This window comes from Planococcus citri, chromosome 3 (assembly GCF_950023065.1).
Source record: "Planococcus citri chromosome 3, ihPlaCitr1.1, whole genome shotgun sequence".
Classification (NCBI taxonomy): domain Eukaryota; kingdom Metazoa; phylum Arthropoda; class Insecta; order Hemiptera; family Pseudococcidae; genus Planococcus; species Planococcus citri.
Genome location: NC_088679.1, coordinates 44,027,047 through 44,051,140, shown reverse-complemented (window position 1 = coordinate 44,051,140; position 24,094 = coordinate 44,027,047). Strand labels below are relative to the sequence as shown.

Genomic DNA, 24,094 nt, shown 5'->3' with positions numbered 1-24,094 from the left:
ATATTTAAAAATTAAATTTCTTCCTCCGTTTTTGTTCTATTTAAGATTGATCTCAAGTTTAAAAAAAAAAAATAAAAACTTTATTTTTATTTCTTTATCTAATCCTGTTTATTAAAGTATGAATAATATTGTTTAAAAACTAAAACTATATAAATTTTGACTCGAGAAAAGTTAAACTTGTACACTTCTTCCTTTGAACATTTCTACAGTTGAAGATGTAAAATTATGACTAATTCGACAAAGTATAAAATTTGCATAATCCAGCGGAAAACCCCACCAGTGTATAGGGTGGTTAAAAATGTACAGATGAGCAAACAAAAATATATGAAATTCATCTGGAAAACAGTCTGCGAGTTTTATGCGCACAATACTTATTCAGTTTGAATTAATAATTATAATTTGTTAGTCTAACGAGTGTAACCTTTACTTACAGTTGACGCTTGAAATTATTTCCGAAAGTAAATTTAAGATCATTGCGCTGATGAGAGTGTTACGTCTTTATATCAGATGTGTTGATGCTTTGTTTTAAAATTTTGACCACCGCATGGTAGATGAACGATGTGTGAGCTGTTCTATCGAAAGTATTACCAAGCACCTCGTCTCACTTGTTGATTAAGGGTAAGGTTATCGAATATGAAGTTCACCATAATTGAGATTTTATTAGATTATAATTTAGAACTTGTCGTAAGTGTTTTTGTTTTGCGTATGTTGACGCTAAGTTTTACGAGCAACGTGATATTTTATGCACATCTTGTACCGCTTGGGAGTAAAAAACTTGCGAACTTCTGCAGGCGTTTACATTAACTTTAAAGTAATACTACTTTACTGTACAGTCATGTATATGGTGCGTACAGTTTGAAATTAAAATTTGTTATTTAACTGCGCTGTATACATTTAAACGTTTCCAAGTGGAAACTGACGAAACTGAGCATATAAAAATATCATACAACATTTATAACTGAAAATTTCGTTGCTGTATGGCCAACCGTGTAGTAATTTCCTTCAGGGTGGTACCTGACTACCTATTCATTTTGAACAATTTTTCTATTGTGCTTGTAAGTATAAGCAATAGCAGTAAAATACCGATGTAAGCAGTTAGCACTAGGTACTATGTATATATAAGCATCCAATAATAACAATGATGTATTTTAACCATTTTCTTTGGTTGAATAACGTTACTTATTTTCCTTGAAATAATTTAGTTTTAAGCGGAATAAGCGATGAAGTTTAGAAATTATGGGTGTGCGATTGTGTAATTTCAAGTGCCAGAAACGAGCACTACATAGATTACCAAAAAACTCATTTGTGCCTTTTAATAGGATAGTCGTGTACTTGAATAGCGCGCGTTTTAGGAAGGTGGAGAGGGTGGGAGGATTGATCAGAGTATCCAAAAAAATGGAGGTAAACCGAGTCTGATACAAGATTAACAGGTCGTTGAAGATGCGAAAAACTTTGTCAAAAGGTGATCAAAGTTGAACCTTGGATATAGTTGGTCTTTTTAGAAACCTTGAAATAAGTACCTACTAAAGCGTTTTTTATTTTTTTGCCCAGAAAGAAACAGATCATTCTATATTTCTGCTTAGGAGAAAAGACAGTTCATGGTCTCTAAGAGGCCATGAGTTTGCTAATTTTTCTCCCATTTGTAACTCATTGGTTTCTGTTTTTGATTGAGTGCCATAAAATTGTCTATGCTGATGAATTTTCTTTCTTAAGAACTAGTGAAACATTTGGGTTATGCCCTGCTCTTGATTTCCCGAATTGATTGGTAATAATTTCAAGTCCTTTTGAAACCTCCAGCAGATTCCATGATTGTTCAATTTTTTAAAAAAATCACGAGGGTGGTCAAAATGAGATTCATCATCTTTTCAAAGCAAGAAAATCCAGGAGAGCGGGAGCGATAAGAGTCTAGTACTCGCAGATAAAGTATTGCACCATCTTTGATATAAGGGATTTCTGTTGAACTTCTTGATTATACAGACTTCTCGTCTGTACTTCTTCGGAAGTGGACTTTGCATCGATGCTGTTTTCAGCACTAGCAATAGCCACATCAGAGGAAATAATTTTTAGGAAAAAAAATTAAAAATTTTCAAACTCAAATTCTATAATTTAACGAAGCAGGAGGTCGACATAAATTTCGATGTGAATGTCGATCCATCCACATCCGTCACTTTTGGATGTCCCATGTCGATGTGAATTTCGACCCTATGTGGAGCCAATGGTCGACACGAATGTAGATCAACATCAGTCGACAATTACATCGACAATTAGCTCGACACAGGGTCGAAATTCACATCGACATGTGGCATCCAAAAGTGACGGATGTGGATGGGTCGACATTCACATCGAAATTAGCATGGTCATTGTTGTACGGGTGAGTGAGTTGTCTGATACATATTTTTGTCGAATTGCATTTTGTTTTATCGAAAATAATTTCATTTTTAAGCTGATTATTACTGTTTTAACTAATTTAGGTAAGTATTTTTTTGTTTTTAGTTCTACTTTTTTTTGGTCATTTTTTTGGTAATGAACGGTCTCTTCTGTATCTAACTGACTGAATAGTTGCAGAGGAGAGCTCAATTGCTTGAAATAAAAGATTTAAAAAAAAAAACAGTTCGATGCTCTGAACTCCCTCGAAGCTATCATCAATCCATTTCAGAGCCCAAAAATAAGATGTAGGTAAATCAATCAGAGCTACATATATTAGACCAAATTTGAATTTTCAAAAATTCACCAAAAATTTTAAAATAGAACTCAGTCTGCTTCAAAGGCTTGGAAGTTTATTTTCGTATTTTCTTTCAATCTTTTTCTTCCTCTTGTGTGTGAGTGTGTGGAGGGAGGGGACGGGCAAAATGACAAAAAAGTTCACCAACAGTAGGAAAATAAGTTTAAAAAGTACCTCAACACCATTCAGCCAGTATTTTAATCATTCTTTTAAAAAAATCATTATTGAGGTTTCAAGTTTCGCGGCAAAGTTTAGAGGTCCGTCTAAGTTCAGAGTTCAGATTTCGAGACTATAACTATGTAGGTATTCAATACGAAATCCAGAACTAGCAATCTTCGAAATGTTTTAAAATGTAAAATCATTACCTGCTCGTATCATTAAGTTTGTTTTTTTTTACACGGATTATGGCAGATTTTCGAGAATCTGGATTTTGGCAGATTTAAAATCCACCAGAATCTGTTAGGATAGTAGCTTTTGAAAATGGATTATGGATTTTACTTAAAGAGAGAAGACTTCTGATGTTTTGAAAGTTTGTGGTGGGGATCTAAAAAGTGTTTAAAAAAGAGATTCAAAAAACGTCCAAAAACCAGATTTTCGAGAATCCGTGTAAAAAAAACATACTTATTTTAATGCCTAATTTTGAATCCTAGAAATACGCATAAAATGTACAAAAAGATACGAGTAGGTTTTGTGTGCTTAATTAAGCAATATAAGTATTTTATTACACAAACGGAACAAAAAACATGCATTAGTAAGAAATAAACGTTTTTGCTTTATTGCCAATTGTGCTAACTGTGTTACAAAGGGTGAAAAAACACCTACATTTGCACGATTTATTTCACAAATTACCTTATACATACGAATAACTCCTCCAATAGGAAGAAATTTTGATAACAGATCTAAATGCTCGTTATTTTTCAAAAAAAAAAAAAAAAAAAAGAAAAAAGACCCCAACGTTTATTTTAGTTTTTATATCGTTTCAAGCGATTTTTCTCTTACGAGTACATCCGACTTATTCTTAGAATTAGAATTTTCTTCTCAATTTGTAAAATATTTGTAGAATAAACGTAAACGCGAACTAATTTATGAAATTGTTAGGTACCTACCTACCTATTTGTGTAATTGTGAACGTCTACCAATATAGTTCGGTATCCCACTATACAATACTTGTGACAATGTCTGGTATTTTTCCTTTTTCCATGTACATTTATGTAGTTGTGCGGTAGATAGGGATACCTCAAATTCATTTAAAATATGTATATGTATGTATCAAAGCAGATTTTGAAAAAAATACACAACGCTGCATTTCTGGTTTAATTTAGTAGGTAGGTATACTATACGCGCACAGCATGCGTATCACGTTTCATACATTGTTTGAAAACTTGAAACAGTTCTTCATTACGTTAGGTACGTGCAAAAAAAATGTTTTATTCATATTGAAGAATTTCACACATTTGACCTTTTCTGTTTTGTGGAAGTTTATATAGGGAAATTCCTTTATGTACACTTAGGTAACGTAGATACTTGTTGAAGATTCTTTTATACGCTTCATAAGCTTTGGTTACGATGAAAATATCCTTTTCTCCATTATAGTAGACAATATAAAACCTACTTGATAAAGAAGAGTGAAAATTATAAAGTTATGTGTGCCTCTTGATTTACCTACATCACGTATACTATACACACACATAAAGATAGTGTTTCGCTTAAATTATTGCAGACAGCTTGTAACGTAGTAAATTTCAAAATATGCGAATATTTAACACCTGCATTAGTTGAATGTTATTGAGAAAGTAATGGGTATTATTTATTAATTTTACCCTCGGTGATCGTGAAATTTATAAATACATTCGTCATAATACTGACGAGGGATTGGTCAGATAAACTAGCTATTATAGGTATCGCTGATACACTGACCAAAACAACACTCTTGTCATAATTTGTATTCGAAGAGATAACTTACGTATTATGTACCTACCTCATATAGGTAGGTACATGTATAAGGTTGAAGATTAAATGGGCAATGGTCGAAATTTATGAGAAGAGTAGGGATATAGGTAAAATTTTGTGAAGAACTTTGTGCGTAGAGACTTTTTGAATATTAGGACAACTTCAAAAATACAGCATACTTAAACTATTCTTTCATCATATTATTCTCTCCCTTCCTCTCTGGCTTTCACCTCATCTCATCATAAAGCACAACTTTCTGTTCCCAGCTGAAAGATTTGAAAAGAATCGTATATAATTTTAAATCAGGTAGTTACAGTCAATCATAAAAGAAGCAAAATGTAATCTCAATCAACAACTCGTTGATTGCTCCTTAACGGAATTACACAATTTAGCGGTAATAATCCTTCAAATCATAATCGAAACAATTTATTAACAAAATTCTTCGCAATAGGTACATGCATTCGAGTTTTTGGCCGACGAATGTGTAACATTTTATCACGAATAAACGATAAAACTATTATTTTTCTACATAAACGAGCTTCGTGGTGTCAGATTTTTCAAATCACTTTTCGCTTACAAACATCACGAATCGTAAATAATATAGAAGCTCGGTCGCGTGACCGTAATCTCTCATTCGCTGCTTTAATGAAAAGTCACGCGACAAATTTTCGAGTTAAAATGAGTCAAAATAATGGAGAAATGTTGAATCGGTATGAATGCAACGTTGTATTATAGTATAGCGCCTGTTTTTACGAGTTTTTGGTAGCGCGAACACGAATGCTCTTTTGTTAACTTTGCCCTGGCCCTGTGTCCTTTTAAATTATGTTTCTAGTAACTACTTTAGCACTTCACACCCTATACTATTCGCTGAATTACTTTATATAGGAAATATGCCTTTGGTTAAGAATCATTAAAATACAATTTTAGGCCGTTGGCTATTGTACGAGTATCTTTTCAGAGGAATTCGTATTACAAAATTGCTGTGGTTTTGTTTTTGTTTTTTTTTGTTTTTTTTTTTTGGTAAAAATTTTCCCACTTTTCGAAAGCCTTATATACTTACCTAAGTACGTACCTACTTTTATACCTATGGTAATTATCTACTTTGCAGATGCTCAACAAAAGCTACACCTGACACAATCACTCCATTTTAGAAAACTACTCGTACTCGTATGTGATAAATACGAGAAGTTATACTCGAACTGACTGATGATATTTCTTAATTTATTCACCACATTGGAAATGAAAGCTGACATCGTTGGTGTGTGATTTTGTGAAGCTTCAAAATGAGAAAATCTCAATGCGTATGGAAATTTTGCAAAAATAACTCGCGAAAATGTATTTTTTATTTCAAAGTTCGAAGTAAAGTTTAGGAAACATTTGACAAATTGTCGTAAAATACGTTTTACCTACGAAAAAATATGAAATAGGCCATGAAAGCTACAAAGTTATCGGAATTTTCCGCGTAAAATGAGTCTCGAAAAGGAGGTCATACAGAAAAATTGGCACCGAATGGAAAGTCAAGCTGAAATGAAAAAGTTATCTGGGCTATTGTGACCATTAATAAATATGAATCCATTTTTATTCTACTTCTCCTTCCTCCTTCCTCTTTCATGCCAAACTCGTTTATTTTTTATAAGATGTATGTACTATGTAAGTCTAGGTAGAATGGTAGATAGATAGGAAAGAAGGTAAGTGGGTACAATACGAAGAGTTGTGGCCTACAGTGCACATTTGTACAGATATAACTTTAGGTATAATATATTTTCATTGGAAATATAGTAATGTACGAGTAGTACCTTAACGCTTGGACAATTTTTTGATTTTCGATTTCCTAAATTATTTCTATACTATAGTGAAAATAAAACCGAAAAGAATTTTATCACAAAGCTTTTTAGCCAGATTCCAATCGCAAAATGCTCGCTATTATGACAAGCGCTATTATCGTATGTATTAGAAGGCAATAGTATCGAGGAATTTATCATGTTTCATGACCTTTTTCATTGTAACTGCTAGGCTGGGACTTTTCATCTGCTTAATACGACGTATTAGATTTCAGATGTTACCCTCGTGTTGCTCAACCTATATCCGAATTTGAAGCAGCTCTAACGTTACCTTTTAAGTGAACAAATGAAGCAGTTGATGGAATTTTATTCCTTTCGTTAGACGTTAAATAAAACTTCCTGAGATAAGCTCTTTCAGTCTGATAATAATATGCCGAATAAATACCAACAGCGAGAAAAAAATCGCGTGATTTTTTAAAAAATTATCCGAATTTCTCGGTTCATCTGTTTTTCCCCCCTTATTCCTTCTTTAATAAAAAATAAATAACAGTGGAGCATTAAAGGTAGGTACTCAATGTTACGAGGTTGGAGAACTTAATTTGAAAACTATTCAAAATGAGTCGTCGAAATTTTCATTTTCCGAGTTATCTGTTATTTAGCATGAGTTTGGATTCAAAACTGCTCGGAAAACTGTGACATTTTATTTTAAATTCGTTTTGAAACGTGTGCTAGGAAAATATATTCTCTAAACATTTTTTGGACTCCAAGCTTGAAAATACCTACCAACATCTTCTCATGCCACTTTTCTTCTAATGAAACACTTTATTTGAATTTTTCCCTAAAAATGTTGAACTGCTTTAGAATTATTTTATTTTAAAAAGAGCTCTTTATTTGCCTCAATGATTCATCAGTTCTGTCTCTATTCCTTCTCAATTTTGGGAAAGAGAGTGATGCAGAAAAGTATCTACAATATTTTGTATGGGATAAGTTTCAAGACAATCTGATGATGTTAATAAAATTGCATACTCAGTTTGCCGTAAATATAGAAATATTATTTACGGCAAAGCGAGTATGCAATTCATTTAACATCTATTTTTTCATGGTATTTCTTACAAAGCTGCAAATTTATGAAGGTTTATCACCACACGGCTGGTTGAATTTTAAATAAACTTTTTTTCGTGAGTGTAAAGAAAATGGACAAGAGATTCGAAAAAAAGTCCAATTCTAAAAGTTCAAAGTGAAATAAAAGTACCTACATACAAAAATTGAAAATTGTCATTTAAAAATTTGAAAAAATTATGGTGATATTTTTAGTCTCTTTTGAACAACTGGCCCGAAGACAGTTTCAATTTTTTCCCCCAAGAAGCTATAAGTTCGAATTTCGAGGTTTGAAGGTACATCAGACGGTATGGTAGAGTTGCCCCCCTGCACTTCCGACGGTTTCAAACGCGTAAATACGCGTAGAAGCCGTAACGGCGGCGGCAACATCGCAGATTAATATTCTTCGAGCAACTTGTCTTTGATGTGAGCGATGTCGCCAATGTGCAGATTTCTGCAAAAAGTATGCATTTATTCGAAAATTTAAAAATTGTATTTATTTAATTTTTAAAGACCCCTTCAAAATACAGGAAGGACAATTCTTATTTTCGTACAATGTAAAATAGTTGAATTGTTACCTACTCGTACCTACCCCATTTTTTGTCATTTTGGTGAAATTATTCTTCAAATTCCTTTTAAAGTTGGAAGGATTGGCCAAACCGAGTTTCATGAAATTTGTAATGTGGCTTTTACTCGTTATGAGTTAAAATCTAATGATAGAACAATTTCAAAATTTTGAAAAGTGACAATTTGTGATTTTTTCTACAAAATTTATCAATTCTATCCAAATTTTTCTGGGAATTTTGATTTGTGATAAGGAGAGGTGGTTTTTATTTTTGATGTCAGTACATTGGGTTCGCTTTGAATATAATCATGATCTACTGATAGATTTGCTCAAGAACAGTTTCTAAAAAAGTACCTAAACCTACCAACGAAGTATCGTGTATTAATTAACACGTGAGCTTCTACGACGACATCTATGGCATTCACACGATTCTGAGTCATGAAAACAAAATATGTTGATAAAAGATTTTTCTTAGTTTACGTACGAGTGAATACCTACTTTATTGTGTTATTTTACCTGCTATTTTTAGTTTTGAAAGATAAGGTATGTTTTATAACGAAATCTCGTTAAGATTGAAGGTTATATTATACTGAACAGGAAAATTACGAATTCGTTCTCGAATAAGTTCGTTATTATTTTTCAAATCACCGACAGTGACTTTTATAATAGGCGTAAAATTGAATAAAAATTTTGACTCGAGCGTCTCATTATAATGACATAAATATTTCTTCAAAAGATTTCCCGTTTCAGTGTTTTTCTTTTCTTATCTTTTATAAAGCTATAAATATTGTCAACATGCCTCAAACGATCCCTTACCTCTACCATGACCGATGTGGCATTAGAAAATGTGACTGTTCTTCGAAAGTATACCCTTAGATATAACTCGTATATACCATCGATATTTCAACACAAGGGGGAAAACAAGCGAAACGACCCCAACTTCTCACTCTCGTCCGGTGGGTATCTATACTCGTAGTCGTAGGCAAAATACCTACGCAGAATTAGAAAAACTATAGGTACCAATGGTGATTTTTCAGGCTTTGCAAAATGCATATAAAACAGTAAAATGGCAATCACTCCCCTGTGCTTGAATAATAAACAAGAGCAAAAAACATCCGGCCAAACCTGCTGCGAATACTTAATGGGCGTTAATATTTCACTAGCCACCTTATTTGAAATTGAAACTTTCCAAGTTCGGCGTGATTGCGCTATTTTTGACAGTAAGCTATTTGTTCGTGAGAAAAAAAGAAAACATTTCGCAAAGGCGGCTGGTGTTTTTTTTTATCTTTTTCTCGTCCAAAATGCCTTTTTAATAATAAGGCGAAGTCGTTGCGAATAATTAATTATTAACGAGCGAACGAAATTATTTCGTTTGAATTTAGATTGGAGCGTCTCGAGTTTCATTGGGATTTGCTTTAACTACACCGTTGCAATTCTCCATCTTTTGGCAAACCGAACTCATTATACGGTTTCAAATTAAAACAGTCTTGCTATACATATTATACCTGTTGCGTTAATTTTTTATCGCCCCAGTATACCCGCCTTACGAAGCTAACTATGTGTGCAGTCGCCTCCCCCTCCATCTTAAGGGAAATATTTAGTGACAAACATCGAATTAAATACCCTTACGCCAAGTATAGTATGTATGTATAAACTAAAACGTTCGTTTTCCTTGTTTAAGAATCCAGAACGAAAAACGATTTTAAAAGTTTATACAAATGAACAATTGAACAGCGAAGCATCGCTACAGTGCTTTTGCGGTTTCTATGCCGCGTGCGAGAAGTGGCATAGCATGGCACGGTGATGTGTGTAGCGTAGCGTATGCAGTTTTTATCCCAACTATTGAGCAGTGTTTCTCAAACTATCGCTATAAAATAATAATTTTTCATGATTTTCAAACTCTAACCCGAATCGAAGCTGCGAATAAATTTTTATTGCTTTACTTCAGATAGTTCGGTAAAGTCACGTATTTCAATGAATTGCTTTCAATTTTTTTTTTCATCCGTGATAAATACGAGTTGGGATTGTTGCGCTTTTATACGTCCTCTTCTCTTTTACGAATCTTGCATATCGTACACTTAGATACCTATCTTACCTTTTACGAATGTTACAACCGTTATATAAGATTAACTTGTTGCGGATTACCAAGCAATAAACATGGCGAATTTCTTTCGGCTTTTTACGACGTTTGCTCTGCACCGATATGTGAGTTTGAAAAAAAAAATCAGACGCACAAGACACGAATTAATAGGTAGTCTAAATACGAATCACATTCCATTTGAAAACAGGACGTGACTGTTGAAAAATTGGCTGCATAGTTTACAAATTTTGTCTGACTCAAGTGACTTTTGAGAATTGAAAAAAATTTGGTCAATTTCCAACATTTTAAATTACTGGTAATTTTTTAGTAAATTACAGTTACCTTCTGATATTTTTTTGACAAATCGCTGGTAATTTTTTTTGTAAATTACTGTTCATTTTTTGATAATTTTAACTACTTACTGGTCATTTTTTTGGTAAATTCCTGTGCTTTTTTTTTAGTACTTTACCGGTAATTTTTTTTAGTAATTTACCAGTAATTTTTTAGTAATTTACCGGTAATCTTTTTGTAAATTAAGTTACTGGTTATTTTTTTTTGTAATTTACTGGTAATTTTTAGGTAAATTACCCGCAATTTTTTTATTTTCTGTAATTAACTGGTAACTTTTTTTGTAATTTACTGGTAATCTTTAGGTAAATTACTGGTAATTTTTAGGTAAGTTACTGGTAATTTTTAGGTAAATTAGAAATTACTGGTAATTTTCAGGTAAATTACTGGTAATTTTCAGGTAAATTACTGGTAATTTTTTATTTTTTGTAAATTACTGGTAATTTTTTATTTTTTGTAAATTACTGGTAATTTTTAGGTAAACTACTGGTATTTTTCAGGTAAATTACTGGTATCTTTTCGGATACTGCTAGTAATTTTGCTCACATTGATGAAACCTTCTAATGAATTATAATTTTTGTCAAGTTACTGAACGCATGTCAGCGTGATACTGATGTTTGATATCTTGGAAGAAGAACATATCCGTGATTAAAAACTTCCCTTGGAAAAGAGATTTTGTTTTATTTCTCAAATGAATTTATTATCCATGAAAATAGAACATACCTATCACATATTTTCTCAAAAGTTCCCCCTCCTCCCGTTCGTGGTATAGTAAGGTAGCTTTAGTTGTGTTGCCTTTTCTCTCATGGTGTAACACTATGTAAACCGAGGTAGCTCATCTTACTTTATTGATTGTAACCCTATTTTCATTAGGCAACTATTCAGAATATGTAGATGTATCCTAATCTTCAGTTTTCATAAGTTTATACTTAATATTTTTAGTTCTAAGACTTTTGTACAGCTCTCTTGCCTAAGATCGATGCTGTACATGGTTCATAAAATAAAATGATAAAATATGTATAATGGTACCTATTTGAGGATCGAGGATGAAGCCAATGGAAGAGTATAAAAAAAGAGATAATTTATGTGGTGTCTACTGCATTACGGGTGTGCGAAACCAATTTAGTATTTCGCCATAAAAAATTGTTTTTTATTTAACAGGAGAGATTTTCACCTTTGATACGCGACCATTCTACATAAATACAAATACTTTGAAATTCGCAACCAGAAAAAATAACGGTTAATGAAAAGATCGCGTGTTTGTCTGTTTTATTTTTCTTTTTCTCTTTTTTTTACGCGAACAATTTTCGTTTATATTTTTGCGTTTAATAAATTTATTTGAATGTTACACGTTAGTTTTCTCTTTAAAGTTTAATCCGATTTGGGCAGGAATTAAAAACATTAAATCTCGTTTAACGCGTTCCCAAATATACGTAAATATGTAGGTTCAAGCCTGGAGAACCTTTTTTAACGGATTTACGCTTCCATTTTTACTCGACATCGTCTCTTATTTTCTTAATTATCATAATTTATTCATTAACGAGGGTTACGTTCATCGATCGATTCTTCAACGTGAGGACATATTGTACTGACGGGTATGAATTTCCAAACCGTCCACGTCCACCCTCCGTGGCTATATCTTCTGGTTTGGAAGATAAATTTCAAAAGACGACATTGTACCTATTTATTTTTTTTCCTACCATGTTGACTTTTCATTGCTCTTTTTCCAGCCTATACCTAATTTATTCACTCGTTTAATAATTTTTTTTCCTGTTTTGTTATAGGTCAGCACAAGTCAAGTAGATACCGAAATGGGGATATAGATCTATGTCAACGTCGTATGGTAGACATAACTAGAGATAAACCAATTAAAGTTATTATCAGGGTTGTTGTGCCAGTTCGAGATCATCCAAAGGTAAAAAATATATCATTTAATGTCAACAAATTTAGACTATAGAAAATTTTACTCGTTTAGGTATACGTTGACCAAATTTTCATAAACGTAGAATCTTATTAAATATGTATAAAACATTGTTTGGAAATTTCAGCGGAAAAAAAATATATCATCGTAGTATCTTATACCGCAGCCTGGTATATTTACGGTATAGGTACTGTACATTTTTATTGTTGAAGTTTTGAAATTTTAGCATCTGACAAATACAAGCGTGGTTTTTAAATACGCGAGTTAAAAAGTTGAATTACACAACAGAAATTCGTTAGATATAAATCTGACATTCTCAACGTAAACATAGACATTTTAAAATCGCGATCTACTTATTCTTTTTTGTGTTTGATCAAATAATCGCGCTTTCGTTTTTCGTTTTTCGTTTTGCCGCATTATTACTTAGGTAGCTGGCAAGCCATGAACGGAGCAGAAAAATCGTTGCAGGGATGCGAAAAAATATGAATTATTTATGAACTTGGTCTTTTTAAAAATGTTCCGCTTTGTTTCCAAAAAAAGAATTATTGTAAAAGTTGCTTTAATTTTTACTGCAATAATAACCAAAAAGAAGAAGCCTTTAACGCGTATAGTCTGCTGCGAATTTCGCCCCGGAAAAAAAGCAGGGTTGAAAGAGATAGGTACCTGTAGGCCTATATTCCTATTGTATCTGAAAGTGTAAAACCAAAGCTTCAGCTTGGCGTGCGTCTGCCGTCAGTCTATTTAACGGAAGATCTACCTGTCGTTATCAACATTACATTAGGTACCTATACTACCTAGCTATATGTTAAGTTATACTTGGAGATGCCTTTATGAATTCGTGAACTAAATGAAAGCAAAACCGCAACAAATACGCCGGTTTCAAACGTGTTTGACAGCTTTCCAGAATACTACTTAAAACCGTCAATTTAGGCTTGCGGAACGTGTTCAACTTTACGAAAGTCTGTTTAGTATACTTACGTCAAAATCTATTTTAAACGATGTTTCGGTGCTGATCAAAATGGGGTGATTTGTATGTATTTTTTCCCTTTTGAAATTTGCATAGGCTATATCGCTATCTCGGGCTGAGCTCTCTGCGTTGTCCATGCTTAATACCAGTAATATACTTACCTGCTCAACTTTTTTTTTTTTTTAGCGAAACACGCATTAGGTACCTACCTATAATTAATTTATTAACTTCTGTATTTTCGGGAAAAAATTCCTTCAAATGTGCAATCATTAAAACAATATTTACTACCTCATCATCTAGATGCATAACATACTGCATATTTTTTAGAATTATTTTATGCAGGTGCAAGACCTCCAAAAATGCTTAAAAAACTGATTTTTTCGTGATTTTTCCCGCCAAAAGTGTTCAATTTCATTCAGAATTGTTCCATCTAACTTATCACAGGATTAATTAATTTAGACTTTCTGGAACTACCTATTCGAAATTACTACAAATAAGTCAATTTTTTCAGGAGGCTCCACATCAGCTTGAGAATGATCGCAATTCAATCAGGATTAAATTTTCAGCAATCGAAGTTTATTATGACGCATCCTGGAGTCTTGTTTTAAAATTTCTGGAAGAAAGACAATTTTCGCTATAGGTTCGAGATCGGCTCGAAAATAATTGCAATCGATAAGGGGGGGGGGTCGCCTCTAGCGTATAATCCGATTCTCAGATTCTTATGTTTACTTTTTCTGTCGAAAGTTAATTTATTTATACCAATATGAAAACTATATATTTCCGTCCTTTTAAAAAATTCAAAAAAAAAAATCGAAAAATCAACTTTAGCAGCTCAAAATGTGATTCTGAGGTCTGGGTGGTGCAAACATGCTCTTTCAGTGGGCCAAATTTTAAACGGACTGTAGAAGTGTTGAAGTTATACCTTGTAAGAAATAAGAAAATGTTTGGGAAATGTCACCTGAAACTGGGGGAATGTTTTGGAACGTAATGGTACCAATTTTCTTGCCACTATTGCCAACGAATGAAATAAAATAAAAATGGATCAAATTTTTTCGAAAATTTTAAAATTGCTATTATGGATTCAAATAGATTCCTTAGTTTAATAAATGATTTTTTAATGTTTTGGCATAATATTAATGTGTAATGTTCGAGGAGAAAATACTATGTATTGTTATTAGAACACAAATTAGCCCCGAAATAAGCGATTTGTAAATTTTCAATCACTCAGTAGAACCCCAAAAGTAGTCATGAAAGTCAATGCAGAATCTCAAATTCTATAATACCTAGGTATATTTTTTGGTCTGGAAAAACAGCCATTTTTTCTAAAATGCCCAATTTTTGAAACCCATTTCTCCTCTCCAGGAACACTTCCGGGGCTAAAATTTTTACTGGATGACATTCATCTCAAAATAAGTGTCTCCGTTGAATTTGGCCAAAATTCTACGATATTTTTTTATATTAACACACTACTTGAAGTTCTAAAAAAAAAATCATCAATTTTGGTTAGTTGAATAAGTGTGTAATGTATGTACCTCCCGTGTACTGAATTATAATCTCTCGTACAATATTGTATCATGTGTGGATGGAGATGTAGACCCTTAATTTGATTTTAGGTAGGGCGTTGAAAGCAAATAAATCTATATTGTCGCAGTTGATAGGCCATGTCTGACTACATGGTATTGTGCGTTCACTATATCTTTGCTTTCGGGTGATATGAGTTATTTACAAGTTAACAACATTTCAGGCGAAATTGGCTGACATTAAACAGAAGCTTTCTTCAGCTTATATAGCCTTGATTGTTGGAAAACATTTATTAAACATCATATATGTGTGTCGGTAGTTTCTTAAGTAGATAGGCCGGCAGGTCTATAATTCTACATAAATTAAATAAAAAAGTGCCCGATATGCCAACATTTTCTTTATGCCAAATGCGAACTATCAAATAGGTATTTTTTTTTATTTTTTGTTTTCATTTTAAACTATATTCGTCCCTGATACTGCCTACTCGTAACTTGAAATTGTGAAAACATTACGATTCGCTTCAGCAATTCTATTCATGTAGCGGTAGGTTGTAACTGGAATGATAAAATGACGAAACGTAGTCAAAACAAAACAAAAAAAAAATACAGAAAGGAACAATTCTTTCGAAATTACTAAATAAGGTGACTTTTTTGTACCCAGTTCTCATTTCTCACGTAACCGTAATATAGCGATTGCTCGTGTAAAATAAATATTAAGCATAAATATAAATGGGAAAGGCAAAGACATTATTTAGAAACAATATTTTGCGCTGTCGTTTCGATCAAGAATTCATTTTGAATACAAAAGCGCTCTTTGCAAACGTGTCGTTATATTTACTTTTTAACATTGCAAAAAGAGCCGAGAGCCGTGTTGAGAATTGTACTATTTTTTAGCGGAAATTTGGCTCTGTTTACAATTTCATCGCCGTGTCGAGCATTCTGGCGGATTTTTTTGCTAGATTTATTGGGTTTACCAGTTGAAAGCAATATTGATTTCCAACGTAGTTTACACTGTTTGTGAAAGATGATTGCCGGACGTTAATGGAATTACAAAAATGGATATTCTAGCTATTGAATGCGAATGCGATAACCTTTTCAATACACGCCGCGTGTAATTTTTATATTGCTAATCGAATCCATGCTCACTTGTCGCATTTGTAGCTTTAAACTAAACATAACGAGTTTAGTTTTTCTAATAGTTTTTTCAAAGGTGTTATCGAATTGAATTTTCAAATTTTCTTCAGATAAGTAGGTCTATGTTTTTCAAAGTCGAAATACATGTACTTTTTCCCAGACATTCAGTTGGTAGATATAAATTGTATCTTCGGTTTGAAAATATTATGTATCTACTTAGTTAGCCATCGAGACGTTCAATTTATGATTTAAACATATTTAAATGAACATGACAGTGATAACTCGATGTGATGAGGAAATTTACAAAATGAACTGAACCAACAAATGGTGCGACTTGATATTAATATTTATGACGAATTCAACTCGGTGTTGAAAGGTTATGCATTTTGAGGAAAAGTGAATCGTACTTATCACTTACCTACTTACCTTTATACCTACTTACTTTTGATAATACGCACACCTACTTACATATCTGGTGTTATGTTTCATCACGTAAATAGTTTCCGTGGTACTGATTAAGATTAAGAGAATGAATGATAATTCAAGCGTTAAAAGCTTTACCTCTCATCATCATTGTTTATACTTAGCCATTTTGTATGTTATGAATTAATGCGCATTTACGTTCCTGTAAAAGTGTAAAATACTTTAAAATATGAAAAATATTAAGAACAACGAAGAATCAATTTAAATATTATCACTCAGGTAGAAATAAGTTTATTTTGTATTGTAATTAGTAAAGTAGCGATTTTTTTCTTCAATTAGCCCAAACAAATTGGCAACTTCATTTATAAAATTTCAACATCCACCCTCAAAGCTAAATAAAACTTTAGGATAACTTTTAGCCTAATTTTGTGTGCCCGCAACTCGCAGGCAGAACATTTTCACGCCCAGGAACTAAAACTTGTTAACCAGAAAAGAACAACCCTCACCCCTTTTTTTTCAGCCATCTTTAATTACAAGCTGCAAGGTACCGAGTAAGCTCGGCTATTGACATTTTCATAGAAATTTTGTCTAACCTCGTACAAAGAAGAAAAAATTACCAAGTTTTATCTTTAAGGAAAAAAATCTCTGATTAATGAAGCGAAATACGCGAAAAAATGTGACGAAAAAGTTTAATTAGCTATGCTTACGTAGGAACAGTTTTAATTGGGGTTTTTTCCGATTTGGTGGTAACATTGTCGATACATCAAATGACTAAAACCGTAATGAAGCTCGAGTTGAAAGCTTTTTTTTTTAGGTGACGAGAAGTTTTTTTTTCACGAAAATTTGCATTAATTTAGTTTTTAGAGTAGGTAGATGTAAAGCTTTATTTGAAACGCGATGGATTTTATTGGATATACTGGTACGAAAAACACCCAGTGATAATTTTAATTTTAAACATTTTCAAACTTTGGAAATTCTCGAAGTGCATTAGCTTACAGCTTTTTGATTTTAAAATTAATAATTGGAATTTGTGAGTCTGGGATGTGACATACTTAGCCTACATTTTTTCAGAGAGAAACAAAACACTAAAAATACCTGTTCACTCGCCTTTCTTTCGTAAGTTGATCCATAAATCTGAATTTAAGAAATCTTGTATGTACCTCGATTATAGTATCTATTGATCAGGATATTTTTTGTAATTTTCTTTCTTTTCCATTATTCCCAAAAATTAAGACGTAGATAGCTGAATTTGTATCCAAAATCGTTCTCAATTCTTTAATACATACATACCTATCTAAATCTATCTCCAAAACCAAATGGAAATGCATCAGAATGTTTCTTCGCTTCTAAAAATACCTTTGCAATAATAACACGAAACTCGTATGGTGCAAATACTAGACATGCATACGAGTTGGCAAATTTTTAAAAATCTAATCAAGTTCACCAAAAACTTCCAGAAAAGCCATCACGATTATCATTTTTAAACGTGACTTAGCGAAATTTTAAACCTTAACTAGGTAATTTTAAAATGAACATTTATATTACCTACGTGTAAGTACAGCCTCACTTACTCACTGGAGATAGGTAATAGCACGACGACGATTTTCGTCGACGAAATTCATTGTTGGATAATTTGCATGAATTATTTTGATCAAAATTGCTTGGGCTATGAAAGATGCTCGAGATGCTTTAAGTAATTGCCTCATTTTCTCGGGTTGCATGTGAGCATAATGAATTGGAATGTTGAAATTCTGTATAATAGAAACATTTCTATTATTCCGAGCAACACTGGTAATAATCTCATAAGGTACCTGTACCTACTTACGTACCTGCGTTTTTATTTTGAGAGCGCTATTTTATTTGCACCTGCCTAATGTTCCAATCTACCCCATTACGTTGTCGCTAGGTATTGTGAGATCAGCTGTCAATTGCCAAGCAGATTTTTCATGCTCAAATTCTCAAAAAAAAAAAAAACATTCAGATTTTTGTGTTGAATCATACACTGAATTTGTTTCACTATCTAAAAAGATAGTCTCGTATTTATATTTATTTTCGCATAAATTCTTTTTCTTTGCTTAATAAAGCCTGAGAGCTGAAATCATCATTTCAAGAATAATTTCAACAGAATTCCCAATTTGCTATTTAAGTTCAATCACTTCGGTATTATTTACATTAGAGATGTAAATCAAGTGTAGGTTACCTGCAGGTTATACGTAATCCGCGTTTTAGAAAAAATGATGTTAATAGATTTGCATAACCAGTTCGCCGTAAATAGGTACCTATACAGAAACATTCGCTATGAGATTTATTGCACATTATTTAACTTGAATCAAAAACGAAGTTAACTCATCTTTTGCTATACGAATTCCTTTCAATATGGTCTAGTAAAATAGCCAGTGTTTCCGCGGTGACCTTAAGAAAATTAGGGAGGCTCCATTGCACCTATTGCATTTGTAAACTTTCAAGTCTTGAGAAACTGTCCAACTTTGAAGGTTGCTTAAATTAAGATCAAATTTTTTACGCTGTTTTAAAAATAGTACCTAGACAGGAAATTTGAAATCTGCAATGAAAATTTGTGCAACTCAAAACTGAACTTTCGCGGTAAAAACTTGACTTTTATCATTTTTGTGAAAGTTGGAAACTGCAATTTAAAAATTTAAAAAATCAACATCAAACGCTCTTTTTTACATTTTTTTAAACAAATTTATTTTCAACGTGGGATTTCAAAAAAAAAAAAATTGAAATTTCGTGTCACGTTTTCGAGAGCAGTTTGAATATACCTACGCTTATTTTTTTTTGGGCGTTCTTCCACTTCTCCTTTGAATTTTGATAATCGTCGTAAGAAAATAATTGAAAATGCTAATTTTTAACAATAGTATTTTGGTTTCAAAAAAATATTTGAGGGTACCAATTTGAGACGAAAGAGGTGGAATGGCTTCAAGTGACTTGTCAAACTTTCTAAGGGTTCGTGCCTTCGCGACACCACTGACATAGATTTAAATTCCAAAAGATAAGTACATATAATAATCTGTAAAGATCTTTTTGAAGTGGTTTATTATTACTTTTAGTAATGCGCAGTTGTAAGTGGGTCCATATTATTAACGTGAGGTGAAAAACTTGTTAACATTAATATTGATTAATTTTGCAATAGGGATTAAACATACATACACAACAACATTAATCACCATTGTACTCTCCGTTAAGGAGATGCGTAACTTTTACACTAACTTAAATGTATCACTTATACATAATTAATTTACTCATCGTTAACTTAGCACATGTAAACAGGTGCTTTGATCAAAGTCATCGTTAAACCTATTTCGAATTAATCTTGATTCACATCGTTCCTCTAGTGTATAGGTAAGAGTAGGCTAATGTGAGAGAATTCGTACAAAATAGTTTAATACTAGCATACATAGGTAGTATGTTTAAAAGTTGAACTTTTCAGTATTCCTACCTGGGCTTACTAATTCACCTATATTTTACATAGATGACCATACGTTGTCAATTATCTTCATTGTTCGACGTCTAAAAACAATCGAAAAATTTATTCGAACGGATTACGAGATCGATCCGATAAGATTACAACTGTCATATCTTATTCAATGGATATTCTTACTGACATATCCATAGTTGTTTTCTTAGCCATTTAAATTACTATGTAATATCAATGAATATTTCATAAAATAAGTAAAATCATACAAAAAAGTGTCGGTATAGGTCTACGATAACGTAAGTTACGTCGGCAAAATGTTTTCGAATGACAAGTTGAAACAAAAATCCATGTAAGCTTTGAAGGTACGCAAAATATTATAAATATTCAATATCGGATGAAGTCGGATTTCATATCAGTCCGACATACCTACACGGTGGATTTGCATAAAAGAGTATCCGGAGAAAAACTATTTTGGTGCTGATGAATAGCGAAGAAACGATATATAACTATCGTTCTATTCTGGATAAGCGTTTTTGTTTTTACCCTTCTTCGTATGTATATGAAATTTTATAACTTTTAAAGCCGTCTCAGGCGGTTAAAAAAATATAAAAGGTAATATATTTTAAGTCATTGCTGTTGGAATTTCAAATTTAGGTTGCTTTTATAGACGTTAACGACTTAAGTTGGCGGTAATCTCTTCTCAGTTCCCGTGTAGTGGTCGTATTTTTTTTTTAATTCGGAATGCAAATGCCTAATATTTATCAAAAACGGATTAAATAAAACACTTGCGAAACAACGAATGAGATTATTTTATGAAAAATTTCAAACTGAGTCATATATTTTAGTGTAATACAGACTAATTATATTTTTCAAATATTTCATACAGGAAAAGTATCGCAAATGAGATGAAAATTTATGCTAAGGTAAAATTTATGGAGCAATGCTTCTTCTTCTTACGAGTATATAGTGTAAGAAAAATAGTCGTAAAAACTGATCACGTACAAAGTACATACATATGATTATCATAATTTTTTATACGTATTTTCCAGCTTACCCCTTGTGGGAAGCTTACTTCAGCGTCGTCAAAACTGAAAAATAGAATAAAAGTGAAAATTTTCTACTTCAAATCTTCGATTTTCATTTTGGATTTTGAAAATTCAAATGATACCAACATTTTGACAATTTTTCCGAAAATTCTTGCATTTTTTCTCCAAAGTTCTCACAAATAGGTCTTGAAATCAAAATTTTGACCGATCGCTGGGGAAAAGAAGAGGTGTTAGTTTTACAAAAAAATTACCTATATAAATCTTTTCAGTTTCGAAATATTTTTAAATTTCTCGCTTGAAAAGTCTATATTTTGGCCTTGTGGAAAGGCATTGCGTACAAATAGATATTCAGGTAAGTACCCAAATAAGTACAAAAGTACATACTTACATATAAAAGGAAACATGAAAAAAAAAAACACTGAGAATTGACAAATTCTAAATTTCAAACTTATTTTATTAACGCTTTATTTCATGGAAGTAAGTAATTGTCAACAAACGAGACAAAACAATATTTATAACACATTAAATATAAGACAGCGACTTCCTAAGAAAACGATAGGTATACTTGTTTCATTTTCATTCACTTATTTGTCGTTCAAAAGTGATCTCTGCTCCCTTTACAAAACACGACTGTTCAAAGCTCTAGCGACAAAATACTACAATAATAGGCTATATTTGCGACGAAAATTCATTAACATTGCAAATTTGAACCATGCCACCTAAAGCTTTCAAAACTTTCAACTTTTGCAGGATTCGGTTCCTTGTTACATTTACATAGCATACAACTAACAAAAACTCTAACAATCTTAATGTCACATTAAATGACGATGACGGAGCAACGTAATAATTACGTTTTTTATGGTTAGTTTCAGTTGAATCTAACTACTACGTATACCTACTTAACATTTCTTGTCGGTGGATCTTTAGTTAGAACGTGAAAATGCTTCTGAGTCAAATAGATGCTTGAGAAACGATTATACTCGTATCGTCGTAATGAACCATGTAACCGTTCCAGTTATTCTAAGTTTGCCTTTTACCGCAATACGTTTATTATTTACACAATTATATTGTCAGTTCGTCGCCATGAAATTGTACTAGGTGCATATTTAGGCTCTGGAGGAAATTCATAGGAGCTGAATGAATTTAAGATATGGCCATCGCGTTTAAAACGCGTTGTACCGGTATTCAAAATTTTGTATTCTTACGTTTTCTGTGTACCTAGTAGGTTCAATCAGAAATATGTTAGGAGAGATACGTATTTTTAATTTTATGGAGTATGTAACTGATTAGTTGAAGACACAAAAATGTAATTTAAAAAAAATGATAATAAAATAAAAGGGATTTGAATTATTTTGTTTTTGGAATGGTCATTGCTCAATGCTCATACATATGTACCTACCTAGCAAATAAAATAGTTTTTTGTTATCGAATTTGATAATCGTTACCTATACATCAAAGCACAATAAATATTCAAGGGCCATTTAATTTAATTACACGAAAGCGACACCAACAACTTGTTGCGTTTAAAATTTTGACGTTGTTGGTTAGTTACATAAACTACAATAGGTCTAAGTTAATCAATACTCACTCATTATGAGAAGTTATTTTAATGAGAATTCTACTTGAAACTCGACTGAAAAATTAAGAAATAATTGCTGAATTAAAAATACTCGAAACTTGCGGAAAAATATTTTAACGAAAGCCTGTCTCGAGGGTAAACATTTTTTATGCGAAAGTAAAGGCAGAAATATTTTTTTCAAAACTTCAATAACGAAACCATTAACTCGTAAAAATTTATAGTTATTGTGAAAAAGAGCAAAAGGAATGAGCGTACTTAGATAAAGAAGGGAAAAAGCACCGTTGCAGATGGTCATAATAAAATAGCCGAATTTTCTTCTTCTTTTGGTTTAAACATAAACTTCTTGTTACGTGAAGCAAACGACAGAATATGCGTCATTTTTTTGGGTGTCGAATTTTTCCAACTCGTTTTTTATGCGTCGATGGGTAGGTATCGTTGATTAATGGCAATTTTGAAATGTCATTCGTAACTTCAAGTACTAGAAAATACTATAACGAGTGGATACGAAATGTGAATCTTAAACTTGATCATCCCGATTTGTGTTTAGATCACGTAGATACCTAGCTACCTATTCAAATTGAAGTTGGGTCACGTAAAGTACCTACCACTTTTGCACTTGGCTCGTTGGCTGATTTTTATGTCGATTCGATCATAAATTAATAAATAATTTCTCGATTTTTTGGATTTTCTCTAAAACTTTTGCTTTAACAGCATTTTCGCTAATCACTTTCTGAATACCATAATATGATACAGCGTAATCTGGATAAGATAAGAAATATTAAAACCACGTATTCATGCTCATCAATTGAAACAAAAAATGTCATGTGTATATGATCACCCCTAACTCCTTCATTACCGACTTAGGCGCCCTAGAAAATTATGTCTGAGGTTTTTTCTTTTTGAGCTCGTGCTTCAAGTGTTTTAGAGCGAAAAATAAACCCCGATTTAACATACATGAATATGAATACTTACAATTTTTTCTAATTTCATCAGTTATACCTATTATGGATAATAATATTCACTCAATGCTTACGAATCAGTCCAAGTTTTTTTTTCTTTTGGGTTAAGTAATGAAGTTTTTTTTTTCATTTTTTTCATTTAAAAACCTTAATTCATTTTTTAAAAAAATGAAAATTTCTTCGAAAAATATGATTTACTCGTATCTCAATCACATACTCATTTCAGGACTCAACAAATTTTACTGCGGTAGATCACTTTCGGATTGGCTGTTATCTGACACAACGGTTAAACGAAATCGCGATTTCGCCGTATTTCAACCAAATTTAACTAAGGGATGATTTTTTGAATTTCTTACAAAGGAATTTTTTTTCCTTTCGATGAGTAAAATACGTGGTTTCAATATTTCGCATCTTATCCGAATCATTCCTGTAAGTGTACGTATAGTCTAGCTTTATTTTCAATAATTTAAAGAAGATTCAGCCAAAAGCTGTTTTTTAAGGTAAGTACGAGTAAAATAACGTCAATCTCGGTGAAAACCCTCTGAGTATTCTCATACTTTACTAC

General features: G+C 32.3%; 1 protein-coding gene across 4 annotated transcripts in view; it reads left to right on the top strand.

The window, feature by feature from the left end:
* Positions 1 to 24,094, top strand: part of LOC135841676 (putative alpha-1,3-mannosyl-glycoprotein 2-beta-N-acetylglucosaminyltransferase) — a 113,242-nt gene that overhangs the window by 74,219 nt on the left and 14,929 nt on the right. For all 4 annotated transcript variants that reach the window (XM_065358775.1, XM_065358774.1, XM_065358777.1 and 1 more), the window contains exon 3: positions 12,329 to 12,459. In XM_065358775.1, coding sequence (XP_065214847.1) covers positions 12,329 to 12,459 — 131 coding nt within the window. The remainder of the gene's footprint in view (positions 1 to 12,328; positions 12,460 to 24,094) is intronic.